The 23,008-nt window shown below is 49.4% G+C and overlaps 1 protein-coding gene across 1 annotated transcript in view; it reads left to right on the top strand.

The window, feature by feature from the left end:
• Positions 1–23,008, top strand: part of Fam135b (family with sequence similarity 135 member B) — a 142,468-nt gene that overhangs the window by 96,812 nt on the left and 22,648 nt on the right. The window contains exons 7-10 of the mRNA XM_042699932.1: positions 10,556–10,709; positions 12,525–12,574; positions 16,440–16,595; positions 18,554–18,627. Coding sequence (XP_042555866.1) covers positions 10,556–10,709; positions 12,525–12,574; positions 16,440–16,595; positions 18,554–18,627 — 434 coding nt within the window. The remainder of the gene's footprint in view (positions 1–10,555; positions 10,710–12,524; positions 12,575–16,439; positions 16,596–18,553; positions 18,628–23,008) is intronic.

Raw genomic sequence — 23,008 nt, 5'->3', positions numbered from 1 at the left:
GAACAGAACTGTGACTGTTTCTTTCTCATGTGCGTACATTTTTAGTTAACTCAAGAACTACCCTTACATAGATTTGGTTTTTATTTCCCCCAGAGTCTCATTGCTCGCGCATTTGGAAATAATCTGAGTTACCACGTTCCCATAAATACTACATTTCCCTCTATTAAAGTCTACCAAAGATACTTAGTATGGGAATTAAGTACGCCTCCCTACTACCTCCATTATTTCAGAGGGAGGTGGTTTTGGTATAGAAGGGAGGATTATTTACAGGGGAGGCATCCCCCATCTGCAGTCTTCCTCCCATGGGTATTTTGCTGCACCATCCGCATGGCTGTAGAAGCTGTGTGGTGGAAAAGACTGCGTTTCTTGGACTCTGATCTATTCCTGTGCCTCCAACATGGCGGGCGGGTGCACTAGAGATTCCCATAGATAGAAATGCACTGGGGAAAAGTGACCCCCAGGGAGCAGGCTGGATGCAGGGGTTTCTTCTATCACCTTACAGAGGGTAGTGTTGCGACTCCAGGCCACTTCTTCCAACTGTTAAGCAAAGACCTCTTTGAACTATATACTAAAGAAAGCTCATTTTCGATGTAGCCATTACTTAGGTAAGTGCATTGTAGCTGAAGTTGCCAGACTCTTGATCTAACAGTGTGTGTTTGTCAGATACTAGATGATGCTGTTGATGCTGGTGATAACGTTGGTGATGGTGATGATGACAGGTAACATATTTAACTTTCACCACACCTATGTGTTATAACTTTATAGTGTTATCCTATGCATCAGGAAACTGTGGCAAGAGTTTGCCACCCTTTCAGATCACACCAGTGGGAAGAGAAGGATCTGGTAGATGTTGCAGCTCAAGTTCCTAGGAAAACTTTGACATCCTCTAGCTATGCTATCCACTCTGTGCCTCCGGCTCTACTTTTATGAGATGTTTGGGATTGTAGCTCTGATCCAAGAGCATGAGTTAGAAGCAGCCACAGGGGGCTCACACTACCGTCTACTCAAGAGGCTGAGATCTGAGGACCATAGTGCAAAGCCAGCTCGAGCAGGAGACCTTTTGGGATTCTTATCTCCAATTCACCACCCAGAAGCTAGCGGTAGAGCTGTGACTCAATTTCCTTGAGCAAAAGAGCTTGTGCACCATGCCTAAGCCCTGGGTTTAAATCTCAAAACAAAAAGAAAGAAGAGAAAGAAAGAAGGAAAAGAAAAAAGAACATGGTTGATATTATGAATGTGTGCAGTGTAGTGCTTCCCTGGTCAGAGCCCCAGTGCCTGCAGCAGGATTTAGGGAGCTGACTCTCGTTTGGCATCCGCTCCCTTCCTCCCATTCATGGTGGCCGCTAGGTGGTGTGAATGCTTAAGAGCACGGAGGTGAGCTTGCTGGATCTTTCCTCATCTGTTTGCCTCTCAGGCCAGGGTCCTGTCTTCCTACCTTGTGCTACTTCTTGTGCTGAAATCCAGTGTTCTCTACCCTGACTCTCAAACCACAATTTGCACGGGAGACAAACGTCCTCTGCATTTGATCCTTAATAAGCTAAAATCTTGTCTCTAAAAGATGATCCTGCCAGCTCTGAGGACGAGGTCTTCAAGCAATAAAACACACTAAGTAAAAAAGCGAAGGAAGGAAATTGCACCGACTTGAGCAGAACGTACACACGCAAACCTTCCTTCCATCTCTCGCTCCTGCTCCTCCATCTGTCTGTAAGTCTCGAATGAGACCTCCCTGGGAGAAACATTAGATAACACGCTAAAAGCTGGACAACAGCCTTACAAAGAATCATGGAATGGATTCTAATGATGATACCTATTGTTATTCAACTCATTGTGGTTACTATTTGTTTAAAAAACAACAACTTTGTATACAGAGCAGACATGTAACTGATTCTGTGGATTGGCTGAATTCACAATCTGAGATCATAAGTGGCATTTCATCTCCAATCAGTTCATTCTTTATGGCAACCATGTTGTAGAGAACACAGACTGAGCAGAATCAGCAGCCAGCCTTCCGCATGAGGAGTGGTGCGGGAAGTGTCTGCCTCTCTTGTCTTTGATCTCATAGTCCACGTGTTCCAAAGCCCTTGTATGAATCTGCACAGGACTCACGCTCATTTCCCTTCAATATGCATGGTGCCTCTTGTCCAACACATCACCCAGAGCGACATTCTAGTGATGTTCAGGAAATGGAGGCATCCAATTTAAATGGGGAAATAGCATTTTCTCCCTTCAACCTTTCTTCAAGCCAGACTATAATAAAAGGGAAGGCATTCGTGGGATAGGCCACTGCTGTCCTCAGATGACCTGACCTCTAAACAGCCTGCTCGGCAGGAGTTGCGTAGCACGGCCCTCAAGTGGATGAAATAGTCAGAATCCCACTCGCCAACTGCTAGCTGCATTGTGGGAGGTTCCACACTGTCTGGGAACCACTGCTACCACAGAACAACTGGGGGGAAATAGTAGGAAGCAAAAGCGCGGTGCTGTCAGTGTTTCCGTCATGGATGGATTGGAAGTGTTCGCCCCCAGATGGATAAGTGTTCTCCACAGTGGAAGCACGTATTGACAGAGTCTACCGTCTCCAGAGTCATTACCATTCATAGTCCCCCTGGGAAAGCCATCTGAGGACTAGATGTATCATTTAGGGCTAGGCATATTATTTGGAACCTCAGTCTATCGCACTGCTAGGAGAAGGCAGCAGGCAGCTGTGTTTGGAAGCTGCAGGGGAGTACAGTGCTGCCTACCCCTTCCTGCCATCTCCAGGCAGGGGTGAAGGGTTCCATCTACAGAGCGTGACAGCTGGCATTGTCACTCCACCCATCTGGCCCTCTGACTTGTTCCCTCTTCATGCTCTCGGACGCAGCCCGAGGGTCATCTCCCTGGTAATACCCACAGGCTGTGTATTACCTCCTCTTCTATGTCCCTATTACAGACCTATTCTTTGTGGAGTATTCATCTTTTGTGACACTCTGTAGAACACTTGGCTTCCCCGCGTTCGTTGCTACTCAGCATATTGCTCTAGGCAATTGTCATGGTCATGGTTATTTTGTCCTGGAAGTAATAAATCATTCCAGATACAGGGCATATGTAGATACATGGGTCCCATGCCAGGCTTAAGCTTCTCACAGTAGTCGACAGAGAACTCACAAATACAAAGTGATCAATAATGATGACCAGCATTAAAGGCAAGGCAAAGGCCTTCACCTCGATTCTGAGCTGTCACCATGCACTGTGAATGTTGCTGCTTCAGTGGCCATACGTTTATTTTAACTTTAAATTCTTTTTCTTTGTGCTGGTCCTGGGAGCCTGAACTCAGGGAGGGCCTGGGCACTGTCCCTTGGTTTTATGGGTTCAGGTTGGTGAGCCATATTTCTATGTCTGACTTTATAATTCTGGTTAATTGGAGATAAGAGTTTCCTAGACTTTCCTGCCTGGGCTGGCTTTGAATTGGGATTCTTATAACTCAACCTCTTGAGTAGCTAGGATGATAGAGGTGAGCCACCAGTGCCCAGCCAGTGGCCATATGCTTAACAATTTGATCTTAAACACTATGCAGATACAGGCATTAAAACCCTATGACACTATTTGGATACAGCAAAATCCAAATTATATTTGAAATTTGTTTAGGTTATTTATGGCCTATTGATTTTTCCAAATGATTTTTGTAGAATGCCCTCATTCCTGACTATGATGTCTAAGAGATCTGTTCCATTGTCTCTTTGTGGTAAGCATGAGGCTAATAATGATACAAACCTGATAGAACTGACTTGAAGAACTAGATAAGCCATGATTTATTATACAGATATCCTTCGTTGTTATTTTGTTACCAGTGATCAACATAACTATTTGAATAAGAGCCAAGCATCGTTTTAGCTGTTTCTCTGCAAAGCTAAACCTACCACGATACACCCATGAAGTGCTCTGTGGTTTACTCATCTCTCAAGACCTCCTGGTCAGTTTTCTACAATAAAGTGTTCAATGTTATCACGAAGTCAGCAGTAGGCAGGCCTGTGGACTCTGGATGAGGTGTGCTTACTTTCCATGTATTGGGAGTCCTGACCTGTTGCTGGCCTAATCTGGAGAGAAGAACAGGTCTCTTCTCCTTCTCTACCTGCATTGGGATGTGTGTTCAGGTGCTCTGTGAGTCTTAGACAAGGAGCTTTATCAGAAGCAACATTCAGTATCAGAACACACATTCTGTTTTGAATTCCACTCTAACCTAGTCAACCTCCAGAAATTCCCTACAGAATGAGCCATATGTAAAAGGCCACTCCAGAAAGTACCCAGCTAGGGTCTCGGGCTATGGCTCAAGTGGTTAGAGCATCTACCTACTAAACTTAAGGGGCTGCGTTCAAGTTTCAGCACTTACAAGAAGGAGAAAAAGAGCACTAGAGGGAGAGACAAAGCAGAGTCATGTGAGAGACCTCAGCACTCATCATTGTACAGTAATGACAGATTCTATGTCCCCGCCCAGTATTAGTTGGAGAAATTTAATGCCTTTTATAATTAAAAACCACAAGGGCAGAAAGTGTCGAATCTTGGAAGCACAGTAATGAATCGCTACAGTTGCAGATTAGAGGCAGAACAATAGGCCCCTTGTCCCAAGGCCAGGCCACGGGATCCTCCTGTTCCAGACTTAAGTCTGAGTGTGTGACCTTGAAAGGAGCCACTTACATAAGGGTCTACTGATTCATCGCTTGACCCTTTACACGCTGCATGATGAATCCTGTGTATCTGAGCTCTGCTGTTTTCCGTATCTCTCGTTCTCGCTCTCTTGCTTCCGTGGGCGGGTTGCACATCCATCCACCCAGGCGTGCTGACCCCGCGTCCACTAGTGCACTCGGACCCTGGGCTGGTCCCTCTGTAAGATGCAGAATGCGGACTTTGAGTCAGGCTGTGCTGCTGTGGAATGCGAGACTCGCCTCACAGCATCACACTGGGACAGGGAGCTGTGCGGGAACTTCTCTGGGCCTAGTCCACTTCTGTGAACATGCTAGGTGATTCTAGCTTGGTAGGGGCCAGAGAGAAAGCGATGGTGAGCCTCAGCACCTGCCCTGCCCCCGCTGCTGCTCCCCGGGTAGAGCACAAGGCTCATGTGTCTCTGGAAGTTAGAGTCTTGGTTCATTGGAGATACCTGGCTCTCTATGAGCAACACTAGCCTGTCTGTCTGGTTTCATCTCTTGCTTCAGTGGTCTAGACTCTTCTACCTTGGTAACAGTAATGAGTCCTTTCCCTGAATCCCTTCTGTCCACTGAGCCTTTTTAATGCCTTCCTATCCTGTAAGCGATTCTCAATATATTGTATGACTGCTAATCAGTATCTACACAGATGATGTGTGTGGCATTGTCAGTAACTCTACAAAGGAAGCAAATAGGATTGAATGTCTGTCTCAAGTAATTTCTTAGTAAGTTCTATTGAAACGACACTTTTCCCTTCCAAATGAGGTATACTTACATATATCATTCTGAAATGATTTTGAAAACACCAGGAGAAACAAAATCAAGTAGCCTTTGTTACTGGGATCTCAGTTTTGTTACACAGTTACAGATCAGGAATGTGCATTGTTTCCTAACTTCTCTCTGGTACCCTTCATCCTTGCCCATCTACCAAACCTTTCAAGATGCTGCCACAGTGGAACTTGAAGAGTTGAACTTAAAGCTGGGAAGCTGGTTTTAAAGGGTCATGTGTGCCTGTTATGCATTCAACACCTCCAGGTGTCTTCTAGTAGGCCAGTTACTACGTTGCACAGCAGCAAACCCAATCTTGGTACTTAGTGTGAGACAATATTCCCTCAACTCAAACAACTTAGTAACGTTCTGTGTGTTCTCACAGAATGCATTGTGAGTATGCTGGTGGCAATAACAGAGATGCCATATGATTAATAATGATATGGTTATGAATGATATGGGTAGTATGTGATTACTAGCAGCTATTATTTCTGGAAGTTCTAAATAGATCTAAAGAAGAGGACATGACTTGAGTATGCTATGGGGAATTTATTCCAGTCGTGATTATAAGAAGTCTGGGGGGCGGGTGAGTGTTTGTTGAGCTTTGTGGATGGGACTATCTCTCTTTATTATCTTCATTCTTGCCTTCTGAGGACAGCTGAGGTTCAGTCTGGAGCACAAGTGTCAAGTACTTTTCCAAAGTTAGTGACAGATCACACATCTTATGCTCAACCCTGGGTCATCCTTATTAGCACTGACAGTTACCTTGTCTACAAAATGTAAAATTACCTCTTAGTGGTGTGAGAATAACTAAGACAGAAAGAGTCCTATCTGAGTATAGCAGCGCATGGATATTGTGAGTTCAAGGCCAGCCCAAGCGAAGTTAGGGAGACAATAAAGAAAATATAAAGAGCCAGGGACGTAGCTACTTGGAAGACAGGTTGAGAGGATCGGGGATAGAGGCTAGCCCGGGCAAACGTTGGTTCAGAGCCATTTTCAATCAATACCTAGGCATGATAGTGTGTACCTGTCTCTCTAGCTTGTTGGTAAGGTCAAGGGCAAAAATAAAACATATACCAGATGGCTCATGCCTTTATCCTATCTACTCAGGAGGTTGAGATCTGAGGATCATGGTTTGAAGACAGGTCAACCAGCAAAGTCTGTGAGACTCTTATCTCTAGTAAACTACCAAAAAGCTGGAAATGGAGCTGTGGTTCAAGTGGCACAGCACTAGCCTTGAGGGGGAAAAAAAAAAGCTTAAGCACAGTGCCCAGGCCTGAATTCAGGCCCCAGCATGGTAACATCCATACACAACCAAGTGAAAATGTGGGACTTTAGCTCAAAATGATTAAAATAATTGGTATTTAAAATGTACTGGGAAGCCAAGCACCAGTGGCTCATGCCTGTAATTCTAGAAAGCTGGGATTTAAGGATCACAGTTCAAAGCCAGCCCAGGCAGGAAAGTCTGAGAGACTCTTTTTTCCAATTAACTAGTAAAAACAGCCAGAAGTGGAGCTGTGGCTCAGGTAGTAGAGCACTAACCTTGAGCAAACAAAAGTCAGGGACAGTGCCCAAGTTTAAGCCCCAGAACAGCACACACACACACACACACACACACACACAAATGTCCTGAGGAATGAGTCAGCAAGCGTACTGCAAACATCAGAGCCTGGATTTAAGTGGCAAAATTGCAAAATAAAATAAAATAAAATAAAGATATATAGAGAGATGACTGCACTGTAGCTCATGCCCCAGAATCTATATTCTACACCAAATTCGGGCACAGACAGGCAGAAACAGCTCTTATTTTGTGCAGGTACTGGGGGCTGGGCCTTTAGAATGCAGGCCCTGTTCGGTTCCAACTTTATTATTTCAGGATTTCATTGCCGACAGTGAAAAGTGGGTTTCTAAAGTGTCCTTGGCTTTTTGCTAGGGAGATGGTGGAGCTCTGCCTTCCCAATTCTAATGGCGGTGGCCTGGCTTTTCTGCACAGATCTGGACTCTGACAGCCCACAGGGCTAGATAATCAGATTTTCCATGGTACATCACTCACTTTCAAAAGGCCACACTATGGAGTCACTTAGAGAGAACTGAGCTGTTTTGTGTAAGGATCCTCAGCCATCTACCTTTGGCGCTTTGTTTTGGAATAGCGTTTTGACTTCTTATTTCTCAGAGATCGTGTTGCGTCAGCCTTTGCAGATTCCCTGAAGTTGTCTTTATGTCTCTGTGGAGGAATGTGCTTGCATCTGTTTGCAAAAGTCAAGCTTAGTCACGGACACCGTACAACCCTGCATTCTCTACCATTCAGAGCAAGGCCGTGGAGGTCGGAAGGTGGGTTTTTGAACGGGGTGGATGAATGGCAGGACTGATCAGTGCAAGACAGACAGACAGACATGGGGCAGGGAGAGTGCTGGCCGTGAGGCCTGGGTAAGCCCTCACTGCTGCTTTTCAAGTCTGCTTCGTCACAGCTAATGGAGACACACCGCAGGACTTAAATGAATGCTTTTGTCAGAGCAAGCCCAGCTTTGTGGAGAGCATGTGTCTGCTGTCGGCACGGCCCGGGAGGGCACGTGCTGCCCGCTGAGGACGCACCGCCTTCTTCCCACACCGGAATTTGGATCCTCATCTCTGCTCCTGGCAAACAAGGGACTGTGCGTGACTCACTCACTTCTTTTGATCTGTGGAATGGAAATAGGGGTTCCTGTTACTCAGGTGTTTGTCTGATCAGAGGGGTTTGGTGATAAAACAATGGAGAGATAGCCCAGAACATTCTCCAATGTGTGAGTGCATCTCTGTATGCTTACAAACATACGAACAATATGTATATATATAGATATGTGATATATATCAAATATTTATATATTTATGTATGTAAATATGTAAGATATTTGTTAACATGCACATATATGTATGGAGTTCTAGGAGGTTCTACAGGAAAGCATGAACCTCTAGAGAATTGGAAACGGTGCTGTTGAGGTTTCGGATTTCCCTATCTATGCTCTATTTTGAAAAGCTAAATGGGACGCTCAATGCTGCTTATGGAAGGTCTGCCGAGCTCAAGCTCGAGCGACGATCCCATGATTCACAAGCGCTGATTTCCTTCTTGTTCTCCAAACCTGGGAGGGTGACACGCCTCCTGCAGTGCCCAAGCTTGGCTGGCTCCCCACAGCTCCGCGGGCTGCTCTGAGCCCCATCTTCACATAATGGCAGAGATCAGAGACAGAAAGAGACTCCGAGTGCTCAGGGGACACAGCCATTCTACTGGGCTGAAATTGCTGGTTATGAAAGGGGGGGAATCTTTTGCTTCTGAACACCGGTGAACGTCGTGTGTGCCTTTGAAGACCAGGCTCTCGCCGGAGTAAACCCACATGCACGGTCTATGCATGGGCACCCACGCTGGGCTCTTGCTCAGAGAACCGGGCATCTCTGTACACCCGGGCCCCACAGTGGGAGCTTACCCCGGTGGTGTCTTCGGGAGCCCCGCCCCCTCCAAGTTCTGCTCAGAGAGCGCAGCCATCCGAGGGGTTCGGGGGGTCTGATGGAGGTGCATGGCTCTGCCCAGACGGGTGTGGCCTCGCTCTCCGTGTGCACCTCCTCGGCCCAGCGGCCTGCCCGTGTTGACCCCGACCCCTGGGGTGGCTTTGTTTCTTCTCATTTCTAAGGAGCCAGGCTCATTGCCTTTCCCAGGGTCATGGTGTGTCATAAGGGAGTGAGAACCACTGTAACCAGCAGTGTGAGGTCCGTCCTGGGGGAAGCTGTCTGTCCTTCAGAGATGCTCTTCTTATCACAGCTGGCCGGGTGTGGGGCCGGGGAGCAGGGGGCTGTTGGAGGAGACGGGTGAAGTCAGTGGAAATGGCCACTCGAGCCGGGTGATGAGGAGGCATGCCTTTGACATGGCCGGCTTGTTACATCAGCACACATAGCTGACTGTTACAACCGAAGCCAAGAAGCAAGGAGTTCCAGGAAATATCAGTACAGAGTGGCAGCTGGGAATAAGCAGGGAGTGGGGGACATTTTGGTTTGACACAGAGAGGATTGCTGCTTCCCACAGCCTCTAAGTGTGTTCTGGACTTAGACTCTTGCCCTGGTGGACAGACTACTTTGTACAAACAAATCACGCTATGTCCATTCTAACACTCAGAGCTCTTGTGAGCTGCACTTCAACGTGAGAGACTCAGCTCACAAGACACTACTGTTGTGCAAGGCTTCTTCTCCCCCTATGGCATTATCTGCAACTACCTGTCAAATTGCCACAAGAGTCTTTCTCAACCTCTGTTTCCTGTGAACGGGAACATAATGGCTCGGCCTTTGCCTGCCCTGTCTGAGCTGGGGAGAGGGGATTGTAAGCGGGTTAGGCCGTCGACACGAAGTGTCCGGCTATCAGCAGCAGCATCTTAATCACCACCATCACTACAGCCATCTTTACCACCATCGCCAGCTCCACCATCACCACCGCCGCCATTGTCACCACTATCATTGTCGATGTCACCGCCATCACCACCACCACCATCGCCGCATCATCATCATCACCACCATCTTCGTCGTTTACTGATATTGTTACTAATATTATTTATATTACTATTTTAATGTAAATGCCATAGAATAGAGCTATCGCAGTTTTTCCTACCTGGAGGAAGAAAGAACTGATTGAAATTCACATTTCTCCCTGGAATCTCAGCCATCCCTCGGGCTTCCCATGGACCAGGCCTCCTTCCCCGAGCCTCCAAATGCTCTGGGGTTTGAACTCAGAGACTCACGTTTGTTCAACCGTTGCTCTACCACTTGGGTCAGACCCATGGCTCATCGTGGCATCAGTTGTTTGAGATAGGGTCTCATGTTTATTGCCCAGTACAAACCTAGATTGGGGGTGTAGCACTGACCCACCGAGTCGGGCCTTGTCGGTTGGGATGGAGGGCTCACTGGCTTCTTGTCCAGGCTGGCCTCACCCCACCATCCCGGCCGCTGGGATTACAGGAGTCTGCCACCACCTCAAGCTCCAACCTCCAGCGATTTTGTTCTGTGAACGTAGACCTGGGCAGGCAGAGGGTGGGAGAGCTGTGCCCCCCGGGACAGGCACAGGAACGCCCAGCTTTGCCTCCGCCTTGCCCCCGCAGGGAAGCTTCTACGTGCCCTCGGAGAACTGCATGCAGCATGCCCGCAAGTGGCACCGGGACCTGTGCTTCCTGCTCCTGCACGCCTACCGCGGGCTGCGCCTCTACTTCCACGTCATCATGCGGGACGTCCCGGAGCTGCCCCACGCGGAGCTGAGTAAGCGGTGGTACGGCCGGCGGCCGGCAGAGCGCAGGGAGGAGGCGCCCGGGCGGGGCTGGGACTCATCTCAGGGAGGACATTAGCACCCAGGCAGGTTTCTGTGCACGCGCTCCTCCTCCCTGCGGGGCAGGACCATGGAAGTGTGCAGGAAAGGCAGCGTGCCTCCAGTGTGCCTCATTCATTCATTCGTTCATTCGTTCATTCACCAACCACTCTTTTGAACATTTACTTCATGCCAGGCACACCTGGGGCATAATGTTAAATTGCTCTTTGGGGTGTGGGGAAATGCTGGTTAACAGTCTTTAAAGATTAGGGTGTCAGCTGGGTGCCGGTGGCTCACGCCTGTCATGCTAGCTACTGAGGAGGCTGAGATCTGAGGACCATGGTTCAAAGCCAGCCCGGGCAGAAAAGTCCATGAGACTCTAATCTCCAATATACCACCAGAAAACCAGAAGTGGTGCTGTGGCTCAAGTGGTAGAGTGCTAGCCTTGAGCTGAAGAGCTCAGGGACAGCACCCAGGCCCAGAGTTCAAGCTCCAGGACTGACATAAACAACAACAACAACAAAACGATTAGGATGTCAATCCCCAGAACCACAAAAGAAAAAAAAAATTAGGGAAGGCTGTAATTTAAAAAATTACAGTTTACAGAAGTGTAAAATAAACTTTTAAAAATCATGATCTTCAAGTAGTTGTCAAAGGGGATTTAATTTAACACATCAGTTTGTGAGTACCACACACCTGCCACCATTCTCCGCCACCTGTCCCAACCCCAACGACCTCCTAAAGCTACCTTGTTGCATGAAACGATGTTCACAAAGAGCCTCCCAGCTAGAATGCAGAGCTGTGCACACAGGGCTGTGCACACAGGGCTGTGCAGAGCTCACACTTGATCTGGGTGATTAAGGAAACCATGCAGTACCTGTCCTCCTTCACACTTACAGTGTTCTGAGGACAACAAATTCTTGCACATGAATTCTCCAGTGATCGAACATTGTGGAGTGCAAATGCTCTTGACTGACAGAACTGAAGGGCCAGGAATCCTCAGGGTCACCTGGCAAGGTGGAGCAGAGCTGAGGAACGGGCCCATGCCCACCTCTGGGCAGGGTTCTCTAATGTCACGCCACACTCCAGACATGTGCTGTGAGAGTGGACAAATGAGTTGGAAGGAAGGAAGGAAGGCAGGAAGGAAGGAAGGCAGGAAGGAAGGAAGGAGGGAAAGAAGGAAGAAAGGAAGGAAGGAAGGAAGGAAAGAAGGAAGGAAGGAAGGAAGGAAGGAAGGAAGGAAGGAGGGAAAGAGGGCAAGGAGGGAGTGTAAGGGAATTATAGATAGAGAAAAACGTATCAGAGCCAACTCCAAATGATGGAGCATTTACAAGGGATGAGTCTAGACACCATCACAGGCAGTGTCTGCTTGCACACCTCCAGAGGCCCCTGGTTCTCCTTCGTAGACAGCCTGTTTCCTGTGAGCGGCCTGGAAGGTTCTGGTGCTGACTGACCTCCTAGACTCGGAGCTGTGCAGCCGGCTCACACTGCACCTGCTTCTCTGGGCTGCTACCTTTTCATCTGCAAGGTGGATATTCAAGTCCATGACTGTATGAATCTGTGGCAAAATGGCACAAGTAAATGCGGGCTTAGCTTGGGTCCTGCAATGGGGTGTGTAAGCAGGCTACACTCACAGGAAGGTGTCCTCTAGGGCTGTGACAGGACATTCAACTTCAGTGCTCGCTGGAAAGGCAGGCTTCTCTCTTAGTCAGCAGTCCCATTCTGGCACACGTCTGTTGAACTGTGTGATCTTTCTTCTTCCTTCCCAGAGGCCCTGGCTGTGGAAGAAACGCTCTCTCGGCTGTGCTCTGAGCTACAGGTAATTCGGGCACTGACCTTGGGTGGAAGGAAGGGGAGCCTCCAGGCAGGAAGCAGAGGGCTGCCTGTGTTGAGCAGCCAGCCAGGCTCTGAGCGAGGGGAGGGGGGGACAAGGGACAGCCAGGGTTCAGGGAGGGGTCCCCGGCATGGGGCGGGGACTGTGCGCTGCTCAGGCCGGAATGCTTGGATCAATCTCCCAGGCCAGAGGAGCCATGAAGACGCCGGGTTCCTAAGAGGAAAAGATTGGTTTCTACCACAGAACACTTACGGCATCAGAGGTGTAGGGATTTTTCTCATGCTAACCATAGCTCAAGGTCAGACGATCAAGGTCATTTGGTCCCATAAGCAAAAGTCACAGTCCTTTAAGACTTACCAGGGGCTGGGCCGGGGCCTCTCCTGCCTCTTAAATCAGAGGCAGCCAGGCTTCCCCTTTCAGTTGGATAATTTGATCAAATGGCTCAGCAAACTTGGGAAACACGTTCTAACTTTTAGTGTGGTTGCGGAAAGGATACAACGAAGGATGTAGAGGAAGAGGTGCATAGGGCGGGATCTGAAGGGGTGAGGAGGGCAAGCTTCTGTCCCTGAAGCTGGGCATGGTCACCCTCTGGCAGATGGGATGCCACCAACCTTTTCTGACCAGGCCCTGCTGGTTAGGGTTCTCAGGGAGACTGCAGGGCAGAGCGCCGCTGGATTAAACCTGCCCACTGACAATCGACACGGTCCCCGAAGTGGGAAAATCACCAGGCATTCATCTTGAGTAGATCTTTCTGGTAACCAACCCCCAAAGTGAAGGTGTCCGAGGGTCCAAGGGTGTGAGCCACCCTATTAACATAAACTCAGTGGGTCCGAAAGGACCTTAGGAATAACAAAAGACACCCCTGAAACTGCTCCGCTGCAGACGCTCTGTGCCAGGACCTGGGGAGACGAAGGTACCTCACCGGGGATTAGTGGCAGTCACACCAGCACGGGTACCGGCATCACGGAGTGGAGGCACATCTGTTGTGTCATACTGAGGGAAGCGTTTCCATGTCCCCGTTCATTTTCTGAGGATGGGAGTATGGCTTTCTGAGTGTTAGCCGGCCCTAGGGGCTGGGTGCCGGACTCTGCCCGGGCTACCAGCGTCTACAGCAAGTCCGTCACCTCGGATCACTGCTGCCAAAGCGTTTACCCAACACATCTCACCAGAGGCCATGCCTTGCCTCCTCTCTACCCCCAGATTAGGGCAGGGGGAAGGAAGGTTGCTGGATCTTGACTTTGAGTGACTGTGTTGCTGCTGCAGCCTTTTTTGTCACTGCATTTTATTGTCACTGCTGCAGGAGGGGGCCAGGTGACCAGGAGGGAAGGGTGAGTGGGATCGGCATGAGTCTACTGCTGAAAGGTGGACCTGGCCGGCTGGGGGGAGATAACCCCTGCCCTCTCCCCAGCGCTGCTCCAAGCCAGGCTCACCCACACACCCTGCCATTTAGACGGAGAACATCGCCACCTGGTGGCCGTGTAGCAAATCTATGCGTCCATCTCAAGCACCTGCTCCTGCCGCAGGATGGAAGGCTGGACCCTGCTTTAGGTGATTTAAGACGATTTGAACACCAGAGCCCTGCAGCAGTGGTTTTCCACATACCTTTACTCTATGTGAGCCTTAGGATGGCTCCTGAGCATCTGCTAAGTGCTGGTCACTCAGAAAATTAGCGTTAGGGCATAACATACCCATGTGGAAGAGCAGCCAGGTCTGCAGCCTGAGCCTGGAGATAGGAGCAGGCTCTGTGGAGCAAGGAGAGGGGGGAGGGGGGCTGGTTCTGTCTCAGAGGGTTCTGGAAACACGCTAGCTTGCCAGACACAGGGAGGGCAGTGTCAGACATCCAGGCAGAGGGAGTGGGCAGCGTGAGGCCCAGCTCCCAGCCAGAGACACCGCGGGAATGGGGGCAGCGTGGCTCTGGCGTGGGGAGCACACAGCCCGGACCAGGGCCGGCTGGAGCTGGGGCTGCAAAGCCTGGGGAGGAGCAGCGGGGGGGGGGGGGCACACCCCGCCATGCAGGATGAGCAAGGAGAGGGCGGTGCTCCCCGCACAGAGCAGAAGGGTCCTCAGGAAACCCAGCCCAGCATTTAGAGACCTCAAATTGGTCAGGGACTAGCAGAGTACCTGCTGGAAAATATACTTTTTTTTGTCAGTCGTGGGGCTTGAACTCTGGGCCTAGGTGTTGTCTCTCAGCTCTTTAGCTCAAGGCGAGCACTCTACCACTTGAGCCACAGTGCCACTTTCTGTTTTCTGGTAGTTCACTGGAGATAAGAGTCTCATGGACTTTCCTGCCCAGGCTAGCTTTGAACCTTGATCCTTAGCTCTCAGCCTCCTGAGTAGCTAGGATTATAGGTGTGAGCCACTGATGCCGGCTTACTAGTTAAGATAGCAATATCTGGTTTTCTAGAATATAAAATATAGCTTACTGCTTGCTCCCCATAAGCCGAGCTGGGGGTGAAGGGTGGACAGGCAGCTGGAGGCAGTGGCCAGCAGCTGGGTGGAGCCGGCACCCAGCACTGGGCCGGGCCGCTTGCTTGCTAATGTGCAGCCCCTCCCTGGTCTGCAGAAAGCCCTCCTAGCCATGTGTCACAGGCATCTGTGAGCGCAGCGAAGACTTCCTGCTGCTTCATTAGAAGCCGCTTTAGCCTTATGTGAAGCCATTTGTCTAATTAGCTGGGGGCGGGGGGGAGCGGATAATGGTCCCCCAAACATGCATTATGGATAGCTTCCTGTCTTGTGCTCATTCCCCCTGGTGGCTGAGCTCTGAATTCCCACTTGTGTCAGAGGTGGAGGGGAGACGCAGGACCCAGAGCCAGAGGCCCAGGAAGCCCGGGCTGCAGCATGGCTGTGGAGGTCACCCACAGACACCAGGGCACCCGTGGATTTAATGTAGAGTTCACACTTTCAGCCAGGGTGCTAGACGCAAGAATATGGAGAAGGGTAGGCAAGGAGGGAACGCGGCAGAGACACCAGCCACAGGTGTCCGGAGAGGGCTGTGGCTGCCCTTCATGGACAAACTAAGGCAGAAGAGGTCAGTCTCAGAGTTATCAGAAGTAAGTCACTAGAACTGAGTTCTTGTCTTTCTTTTTCCAGTCCTGGGGCTTGAACTCGGCCTGAGCACTGTCCCTGAGCTTCTTTTGTTCAAGGCGAGCACTCTACCACTTGAGCCACAGCACTACTTGAGCTTTTTGTGTTTATGTGGTGCTGAGGAATCAAACCCAGGGCTTCGTACATGCAAGGCAAGCACTCTACCATAGAGCCACCTTCCCAGCCCTTATCTTTCTTTTTTGTTTTAAACCAAGGCTTAGACTCGAACTCGGTATCTGATGCTTTCACTCATTGGCTGGTGCTCTACCACCTGAGCCACACCTCCTGTCCTTAGAACTGAGTGTTCAGTGGTTTCTAGCTGTATGGTGAGGCAAGCAAAGATGCAAGGAGGAGGACTTCGGGGAGACAGTGAAGGAGGAGGATTTCGGGGAGACAGTGAAGGAGGAGGATTTCGGGGAGACAGTGAAGGAGGAGGATTTCGGGGAGACAGTGAAGGAGGAGGATTTCGGGGAGACAGTGAAGGAGGAGGATTTCGGGGAGACAGTGAAGGAGGAGGATTTCGGGGAGACAGTGGAGCCAGACTGAGGGCTTGGTGGTTCCCAGGGGCAACACGGAGCCGAGCGTTGGGACAGCAGGCTGCTGGTCACCAGCGAGGGGTTCAGGTTGGAGAATCCAGCTTGCCCTCCTCCCCTCCTCCTCTCCCCCGCGTGGAGGTTTCCCAGGGACCGTGCCTCTGTCCCAGGAGCACCCTCATCCCGCCCACGACCCTTCATTTCCTGACTGCACCTCCCTTCTGCACATTCAGATGCTGAACAATCCAGAGAAGATAGCCGAGCAGATCAGCAGGGACCTGGCCTGGCTGGCATCCCACCTGATGGCGCTGTGGACACAGTTCCTGGACGCCGTGACCCTCAACTCCCAGGTGGCCACTTACCTCACCCAGGAGCACCACACCCTGAGGGTAAATGGCCTACGGCTACACATACATGTGCCAGCTCCACCCAGCTGTTCTCCTGAGGACATTTTTACTAGAGTTAGTTCACGGAGTGGGATCAGAACGGGATGGTTCCAGACAAAAGAGCTGAGGAGAATCCACCGTGGACGTGCAGGGGGACACAGTCCACTTATGGCCCCCAGACCCAGGCCTTGCCATTCACACCACACCTGCTGCCCGGAGTCCCACCAGCACAGAGCTTGTCATAGGACATTAGAGGTACTGGTACCTTAGAAAGTATCTGGGAATTGTATGTTATTGTAGAGATGCTGTACAGAAGAGTTACAGTTACATGAGTAAGGTAATGAGCACATTTCCTATCGAGCATAGTTACCGCCTCCTTTATCCCTTCCCTCCCCCTCCTCCCCCATCCCTCCCCCTCCCCCCACAAGTTGTAAAGTTCATTTCTAACATAGTGTCCTGTGGGTATCCTTGTTGCAATGGGTCATCCTGTGTCCTTGTTTCAGTATTTTGTTATTCCTCTTCCCCTCCCCCAATTAGACAAATGTATATCCAAGATGCAGGGCACCAAAAGCAAGTACAGTGACAACAGGGGACATACCACAGAGGGAAGAACATACAAAAGAAACAAAAAAAATCACATAGTACATTAAAAAAACAACAACAAAGAAAAACCTCTTGTGTCCACATCTTGGGGTTCATTTCACTTACCATCATCTTGTATGGTAGAAAAGTACTTTTAAATATAAGGACTTGTCTTAGCCTCTCTCTCTCCTTCTCCCTCCCTTCCTTCCTTCCTCCCTTCCTCCCTTTCTCTCTCTCTCTCTCTCTCTCTCTCTCTCTCTCTCTCTCTCTCTCTCTCTGTCTTTGTCTGTCTGTTTCTTTCTCTGTCTCTGGCTTTCTCTCTTTCTCCCTCTTTCCTTCTCTCCTTCTCCCTCTGCTGTACTGGGGATTGAGCTCAGGGACTCATGTTTGCCAGGTAGGCACTTGACCACCTGAGTCACACCTCTAGCCCATTTCAAAAATGGTTATATTGAGGTAGGGTCCCCCTTAAGCCCTGGCCAGCCTGGGCTAGGGCTGACAGTGCATGCCCATCCCACACCCAGCCATTGTGTGGGGCTGGGCTATCCAGCCCTTTCCCCTCTGCTCTGCTCAGCCATTGGTGATGGAGTCTCGTAGACTTGTTGCTGTCTGGTCTGCTCTCACTCTGGGAATCCCCAGCTCCAGCAGCCCACGTGCTAGGATGAGCCCTGGGAGTCCTGTGGCCCAGCCTCCTTGGTGTGTTTCTTTACCACAAGTTTGGCACCTAAGAGTAGGTGGTATTGAACAAAGCCGATCTTCTTGTTTATAGCGAGAGGAGTGGAAATCTGAGGACACACCTGCAGGGCTGGCTCTGGAAAGCCTGCTTAGTCTCTCTCCATATTTTGGTTGTGGGGCTTGAACTCAGGGCCTAGGCGCTGTCCCTGAGCTCTTTCACTCAAGGCTAGAGCTCTACCACTTGAGCCACAGTGCCACTTCCGGTTTTCTGGTGGTTCATTGGAGACAAGAGTCTCACGGACTTTCCTGCCTGGGCTGGCTTTGAACCGTGATCCTCAGACCTCAGCCTGTTGTGTAGCTAGGATTACAGGTGTGAGCCTCCTGCACCTGGCAGTCTCCATTTTTATAAGAACTGTTTTCAGAGGTCCCATGCTCAGAGGGATTAACACACAAGCACAAAGCTGGTAGGAAGCCTTGCAGGAACAGATACATCAACACGCATGGAACTGATGAACTCGCTGTGAGCTGAGCGCTGGGCAGGGTGAGGGCAGCGGCAGACAGCACAGACCGACCACTTCACATCTTCAGGCATGTGCGAGCTTTCTTCCGACCACAACTGAATACGTACCTGTTCAACCTTTCAATTTAGAAAGTAGAGGTCTTCTCCACCCAAAGAATTACATTGTTGGTATTGTCTGGCTTCTCAGGTCCGGAGGTTTTCTGAAGCCTTCTTTTATATGGAGCACCAAAAGCTGGCAGTCCTGACCTTCCAGGAGAATCTGTAAGTGACCCCAGTGTCCACTCACGCCGTCCTCCTCCCTTCATCCCACCCAGGTCCTCTCTCCTCCATCCCTGGCTGTGATGGAGAGAAATCCGCTCCCTTCTGCCAGTCCCCTCTGCAGTTCCTGGGCTGCAGAGGCGGGAGCTTCAGGGGTCAGAGAGGGTCACCAGCCAAAAGTTCCTTTTGTTGAGTGTCATCCTGGCTCTAGGGACACCATCAAGACTTGCTCCATCCCTGCCGACATCCACGTCTACCTCTCTGAAAAATAAATCACACAAGCCATGTCAGAACAAACCACAGACCCAGGCTGCCCATAGCTGTGTCACAAGCACAGCTAGCATAATCATGAAGCCTGAGCAGCTCTCTATTGAAGAGGATTTATTGGTGGCTGTTTAAGTTTGCCTTCTACCAGAAAAGACTAAGAAAGATGGAAGAGGAGTCCGAGGATAGACAGCAGCTCATCCTCCCTCCTAGGTTCCTGGGTGAGGAGGGGCAGAGACTCTTCTGAGAACTTTGGTCTCGCGTTCCACAAGTCTCTTTTGGTTTTCTGAATGAATACAAGGGTGGGGATAGTATGCCCAGGGGAGGCCTCAAGTCCCCTAGTGGGAGGAGCAAGCTGTGGGATTCCCACCTGCATTCTGCCCTGCGCTTGCTCTATCTGCAGAGTCCGCTGGCATTTTCAGTTGGGTTCTGAAGGCAAGGGGGCACCAAGGAAAATGTGTCTGCTTGTTATGCTAGCGACTGCAGAGGTGGCTGGGGTCTGTCCTTTACCCATTCATTTCTTCCAACCGCCATGTTGCACCACCTGAATACACTTTGTACAAGTCTAACATCAGAAGAGCTAGACCCACCAATATTACTGTAACTTTAAGGGTTTTGAGCACTGTCTCACAAAGCCAGGACTGTGGTAAGGTACCAGTGGCCTCGGGTCACAGGATAGAAGGTACCCCTTGGGGGGGGGAGTTGGTTGGAGCTGTGGCATCAGTGGGGTGGGATGGGGGACCTTTCTGTGGTGGTTGTGAGGAGGGAAATCGAAGGAGCAGCAGGAAGGGGTGGGTAGCTAGCCAAGGCTGGGCTGGGAAGGTGGCTCGGTGGTAAGAGTGCTTGGCTAGCATGTGTGAAGCCCGGGGTTTGATTCCTCTGCACCACATACACAGGAAAAACTGGAAGAGGAAGCAAAGTCCTCACTCAATGGCAGGGAGAGATTGGCTCAGGTAGGGCCTTAGGGACCGGGGAAATAATGTAGACTTACAGTAATTATAGCTAATACTGTTTTAACCTTCAAAGAGAAATTTGGACCCTAACTTCAAATCTCATATACATGGATTGAAGTCTGGATGCTCCAACGTGTGACATCAAGTTGGTGACTGAGACCCTCCGAACTTGGTATACTAGATTGAAATGGAGGGAGAGTCCTTCCTTCAGTGATTATTTCCTTAGAGCTGCATTCGTTTTAGGTGTAGGCTATTCAGCAGTGAACCATGTAGACAACAGAGTTTCTGTTTTAGTGGTAGAAATGCTTAGGCATAAATAGAGATGAGTGACAAATTGTGATATATTATGGAGAAATGCACCCACGTGTGTGTGTGTGTGTGTGTGTGTGTGTGTGTGTGTGTGTGTGTTTGTACACACACATAAGAGGAACAGCTAGTACAATTTCATGGAGTTGTTTGAGTAGGGACCTTGCCAGGTACAAGATTGTGCCCTAGGAGATTATGTTTTCTTATAGAGTCACTTTAGAGATTGGAGAATGAGGGTAGAGGGCAGCGATGGGATTCAAACCTAGTCCACTCTGGCTTGGATTACTTCAACAATAGGTCACCACTGCTTAGTGGCCTGTGAACTCAGCTTCGTAGATTCGGGACAGGACTTGTTAAGTGGAGAGGGCCAGGACAGGACCGGACAGGACTGAGCAGGTGGGAATGAGGAGTATTTGCGGAGACTGTCATTCCGTGTCTGTGTCTCTGGGAGTGTGAGTGTCGGCCAGCTCGTCACGGAAGGCGGACAGCTTCTTGCCTCCCAGGTGTTGGGCGTGAGTCAGCGGCCGGCTGTGAGTGGTCATCCCTCCGCTCTGTCTCCCGGGGCATTTGTGTGGTGGTGCTTCTCTCGAAGTAACTGTGAAGGAATGTTTGTTGACTGGATGTGGAAATGAGGAAGCCCACGGAGATGAATACTGAAGCCTTCATTTCTGTGACCTGGGCATTGACCTGTTACTTTGACCCTCGTGTTTTCTGTGCCCAGATTGTAACATTAACTTTTTAAAACATGTATTGATTCTATAAGATGCTCTATACCTAGAGTTGGCTCATTTGATGGTCACATTTACCTTATGACACAGCTACCACTATAAAGAAGAATCAACAAATTATATATTAGGTGATGGACAGGGTAAAAAAATCAAAGCAACGTGAAGGGCCACAGGAGCGCTTTCATTAGGGATGGAAAGGGTATCTTCATGTCCTTGCCCTGGCTGCACAGAGTGCGCAGGACAGTCCTCTGCTACTGTCTTCCATTAATTATCACCTGATAATTGCTAATCTTCCGTCTTAGGGTTCTCCAGAGAGACAAGAACCATAGGGCAATGTGGAGGAGAAGGGGTTTATTCGGGAAATGGAGTCAGCGATGGAGGACAGGAGAGCCAGGGGCTGTGGAAGTGTGACGCAGCCTGTCTGAAGATTTCAGGATCAGGGAGCTGGTGATGGAATTCTCACTCCAAGGCCAAAGATCTGAGAGCCTAGGAGGGTGCTGATGTGAGCCCCAGGTTCCAAAATATCTCGAGAACTCAGGGTTCTGATAGCCAAGGAAAAAAGACAAATGAACATCCTGCCTCCAGAAAAAGAGAATTGGACTTCCATACTATGTGCGTGCGTGCGTGCATGCGTGCGTGTATGTGTGTGTGTGTGTGTGTGTGAGTGTGAGTGTGTGTGTGTGTGTGTGTACCTCTTGAGTTCTTGAACTCCTGGGACTTGAACTCCTAAGCTCTGTCCCAGACTTGCAAGGACTCCATGGGCCTCGAGCGTTTTAGCCACTGTTAGAACACATGCTAAGCAATTGTGTTAGTTATGGGCCCCGTGCCTGAGAATCTGCGTTTTAGAAGGACCCTGGGTCACACACAGCTCAGACCTGACCCTCCTGCGCTTGCTGCAAGCCCTGTTTGCCTAGCACCTTTCTTGTGACTCTCGGGTTGCAGACCCAGATTCAAGCTCAGTCCGAAGTGTCTCCATGCGTATTCAACACGTTACTCAGTGCACTGCAAATCATACTGGACGGTCCAGATTCCTTTCATAGTATGAAGTTCAGAGCTGATTGACACAAAATCCCACTTAAATACTCAGAAAACATGAAAGTCTCAAGTGTTCAAAGATGATGTAGCAGACCCATCCAATAGCAATGGAAGAAGGAAATAAAACATCCACATTTAATATAAATTGATGTGTATTTCATAGGCGTACTTAGTATGGGTTTTATTTGAAATGTTACACTAAGGATCATTTATGTGTCTAGACTCACTTCCTGGCATCTGTTGATGAGCAAACTGGTTAAAGAGGTTGCGGCAGACCTGTGTCGAGTTCCATGGCTGTGAACTTCCAGAGTTCAGGCTGTTCCACAGTGAGACACAGAGAGACAGACTGATGGACAGACAGACAGACATGCATGCTAAAATTCTCCCAGATCCACAACCTTATATTACGCTTTTCTTTCTTTGGGGGAAATGATTGAGTTGTTGTGGAGAAAAATTATGGAATGTTAATGTCTTTCACTTCCTAAGGTCAAAAAAAAATCTCTTTGGAAAGATTTAAGGGAAAGGGCCATTATTTATCCCATCTTTAAAGGAAAAACTTCATTTTATTTTTTATGATCTTTAGTTGTACAAGGAGGTTTCAGTTCGGCTTGTCGGTCTGTGAGCAATGCATCTTTATCTATGTCTCCCCTTCCGTTTGTTTCTCCCCTCCCCTCTCCCAACACCACCCATCCTCATCTCATCTGAGAATGAGAAATCGTGATTATTCCAATGCCTAGAACTGAATTCCTGTTGATGGAAAATTGTTCAGGTCATAGAGAATAAATAATGGATATTTCTTAAATCCTACACAGAGAAGCCAATTAAAAATATGCTTCCTGAATTACAGGAACTCTGGTTGAAGCTCCCACATTCCACAAAAAAGGCAATTAGAAAAAGAGGCTGTTTAGCAGGGTGCTGGTGGCTCACGCCTGTCATTCTAGCTACTCAGGAGGCTGAGATCTGTGGATCATGGTTCCAAGCCAGCCCAGGCAGAAGAGTCCACGAGACTCCAATTAACCACCAGAACACTTGAAGTGGAGCTGTGACTCAAAGTAGAGTGCTAGCCTTGAGCAGAAAGCTCACGGACAATGCCCGGGA

This window comes from Dipodomys spectabilis, unplaced genomic scaffold (genome assembly GCF_019054845.1).
Source record: "Dipodomys spectabilis isolate Male_0828 unplaced genomic scaffold, ASM1905484v1 ptg000264l, whole genome shotgun sequence".
NCBI lineage: Eukaryota > Metazoa > Chordata > Mammalia > Rodentia > Heteromyidae > Dipodomys > Dipodomys spectabilis.
Note: the sequence above shows the minus strand (reverse complement) of the source record. Positions and strands in the feature narration are given on the sequence as shown.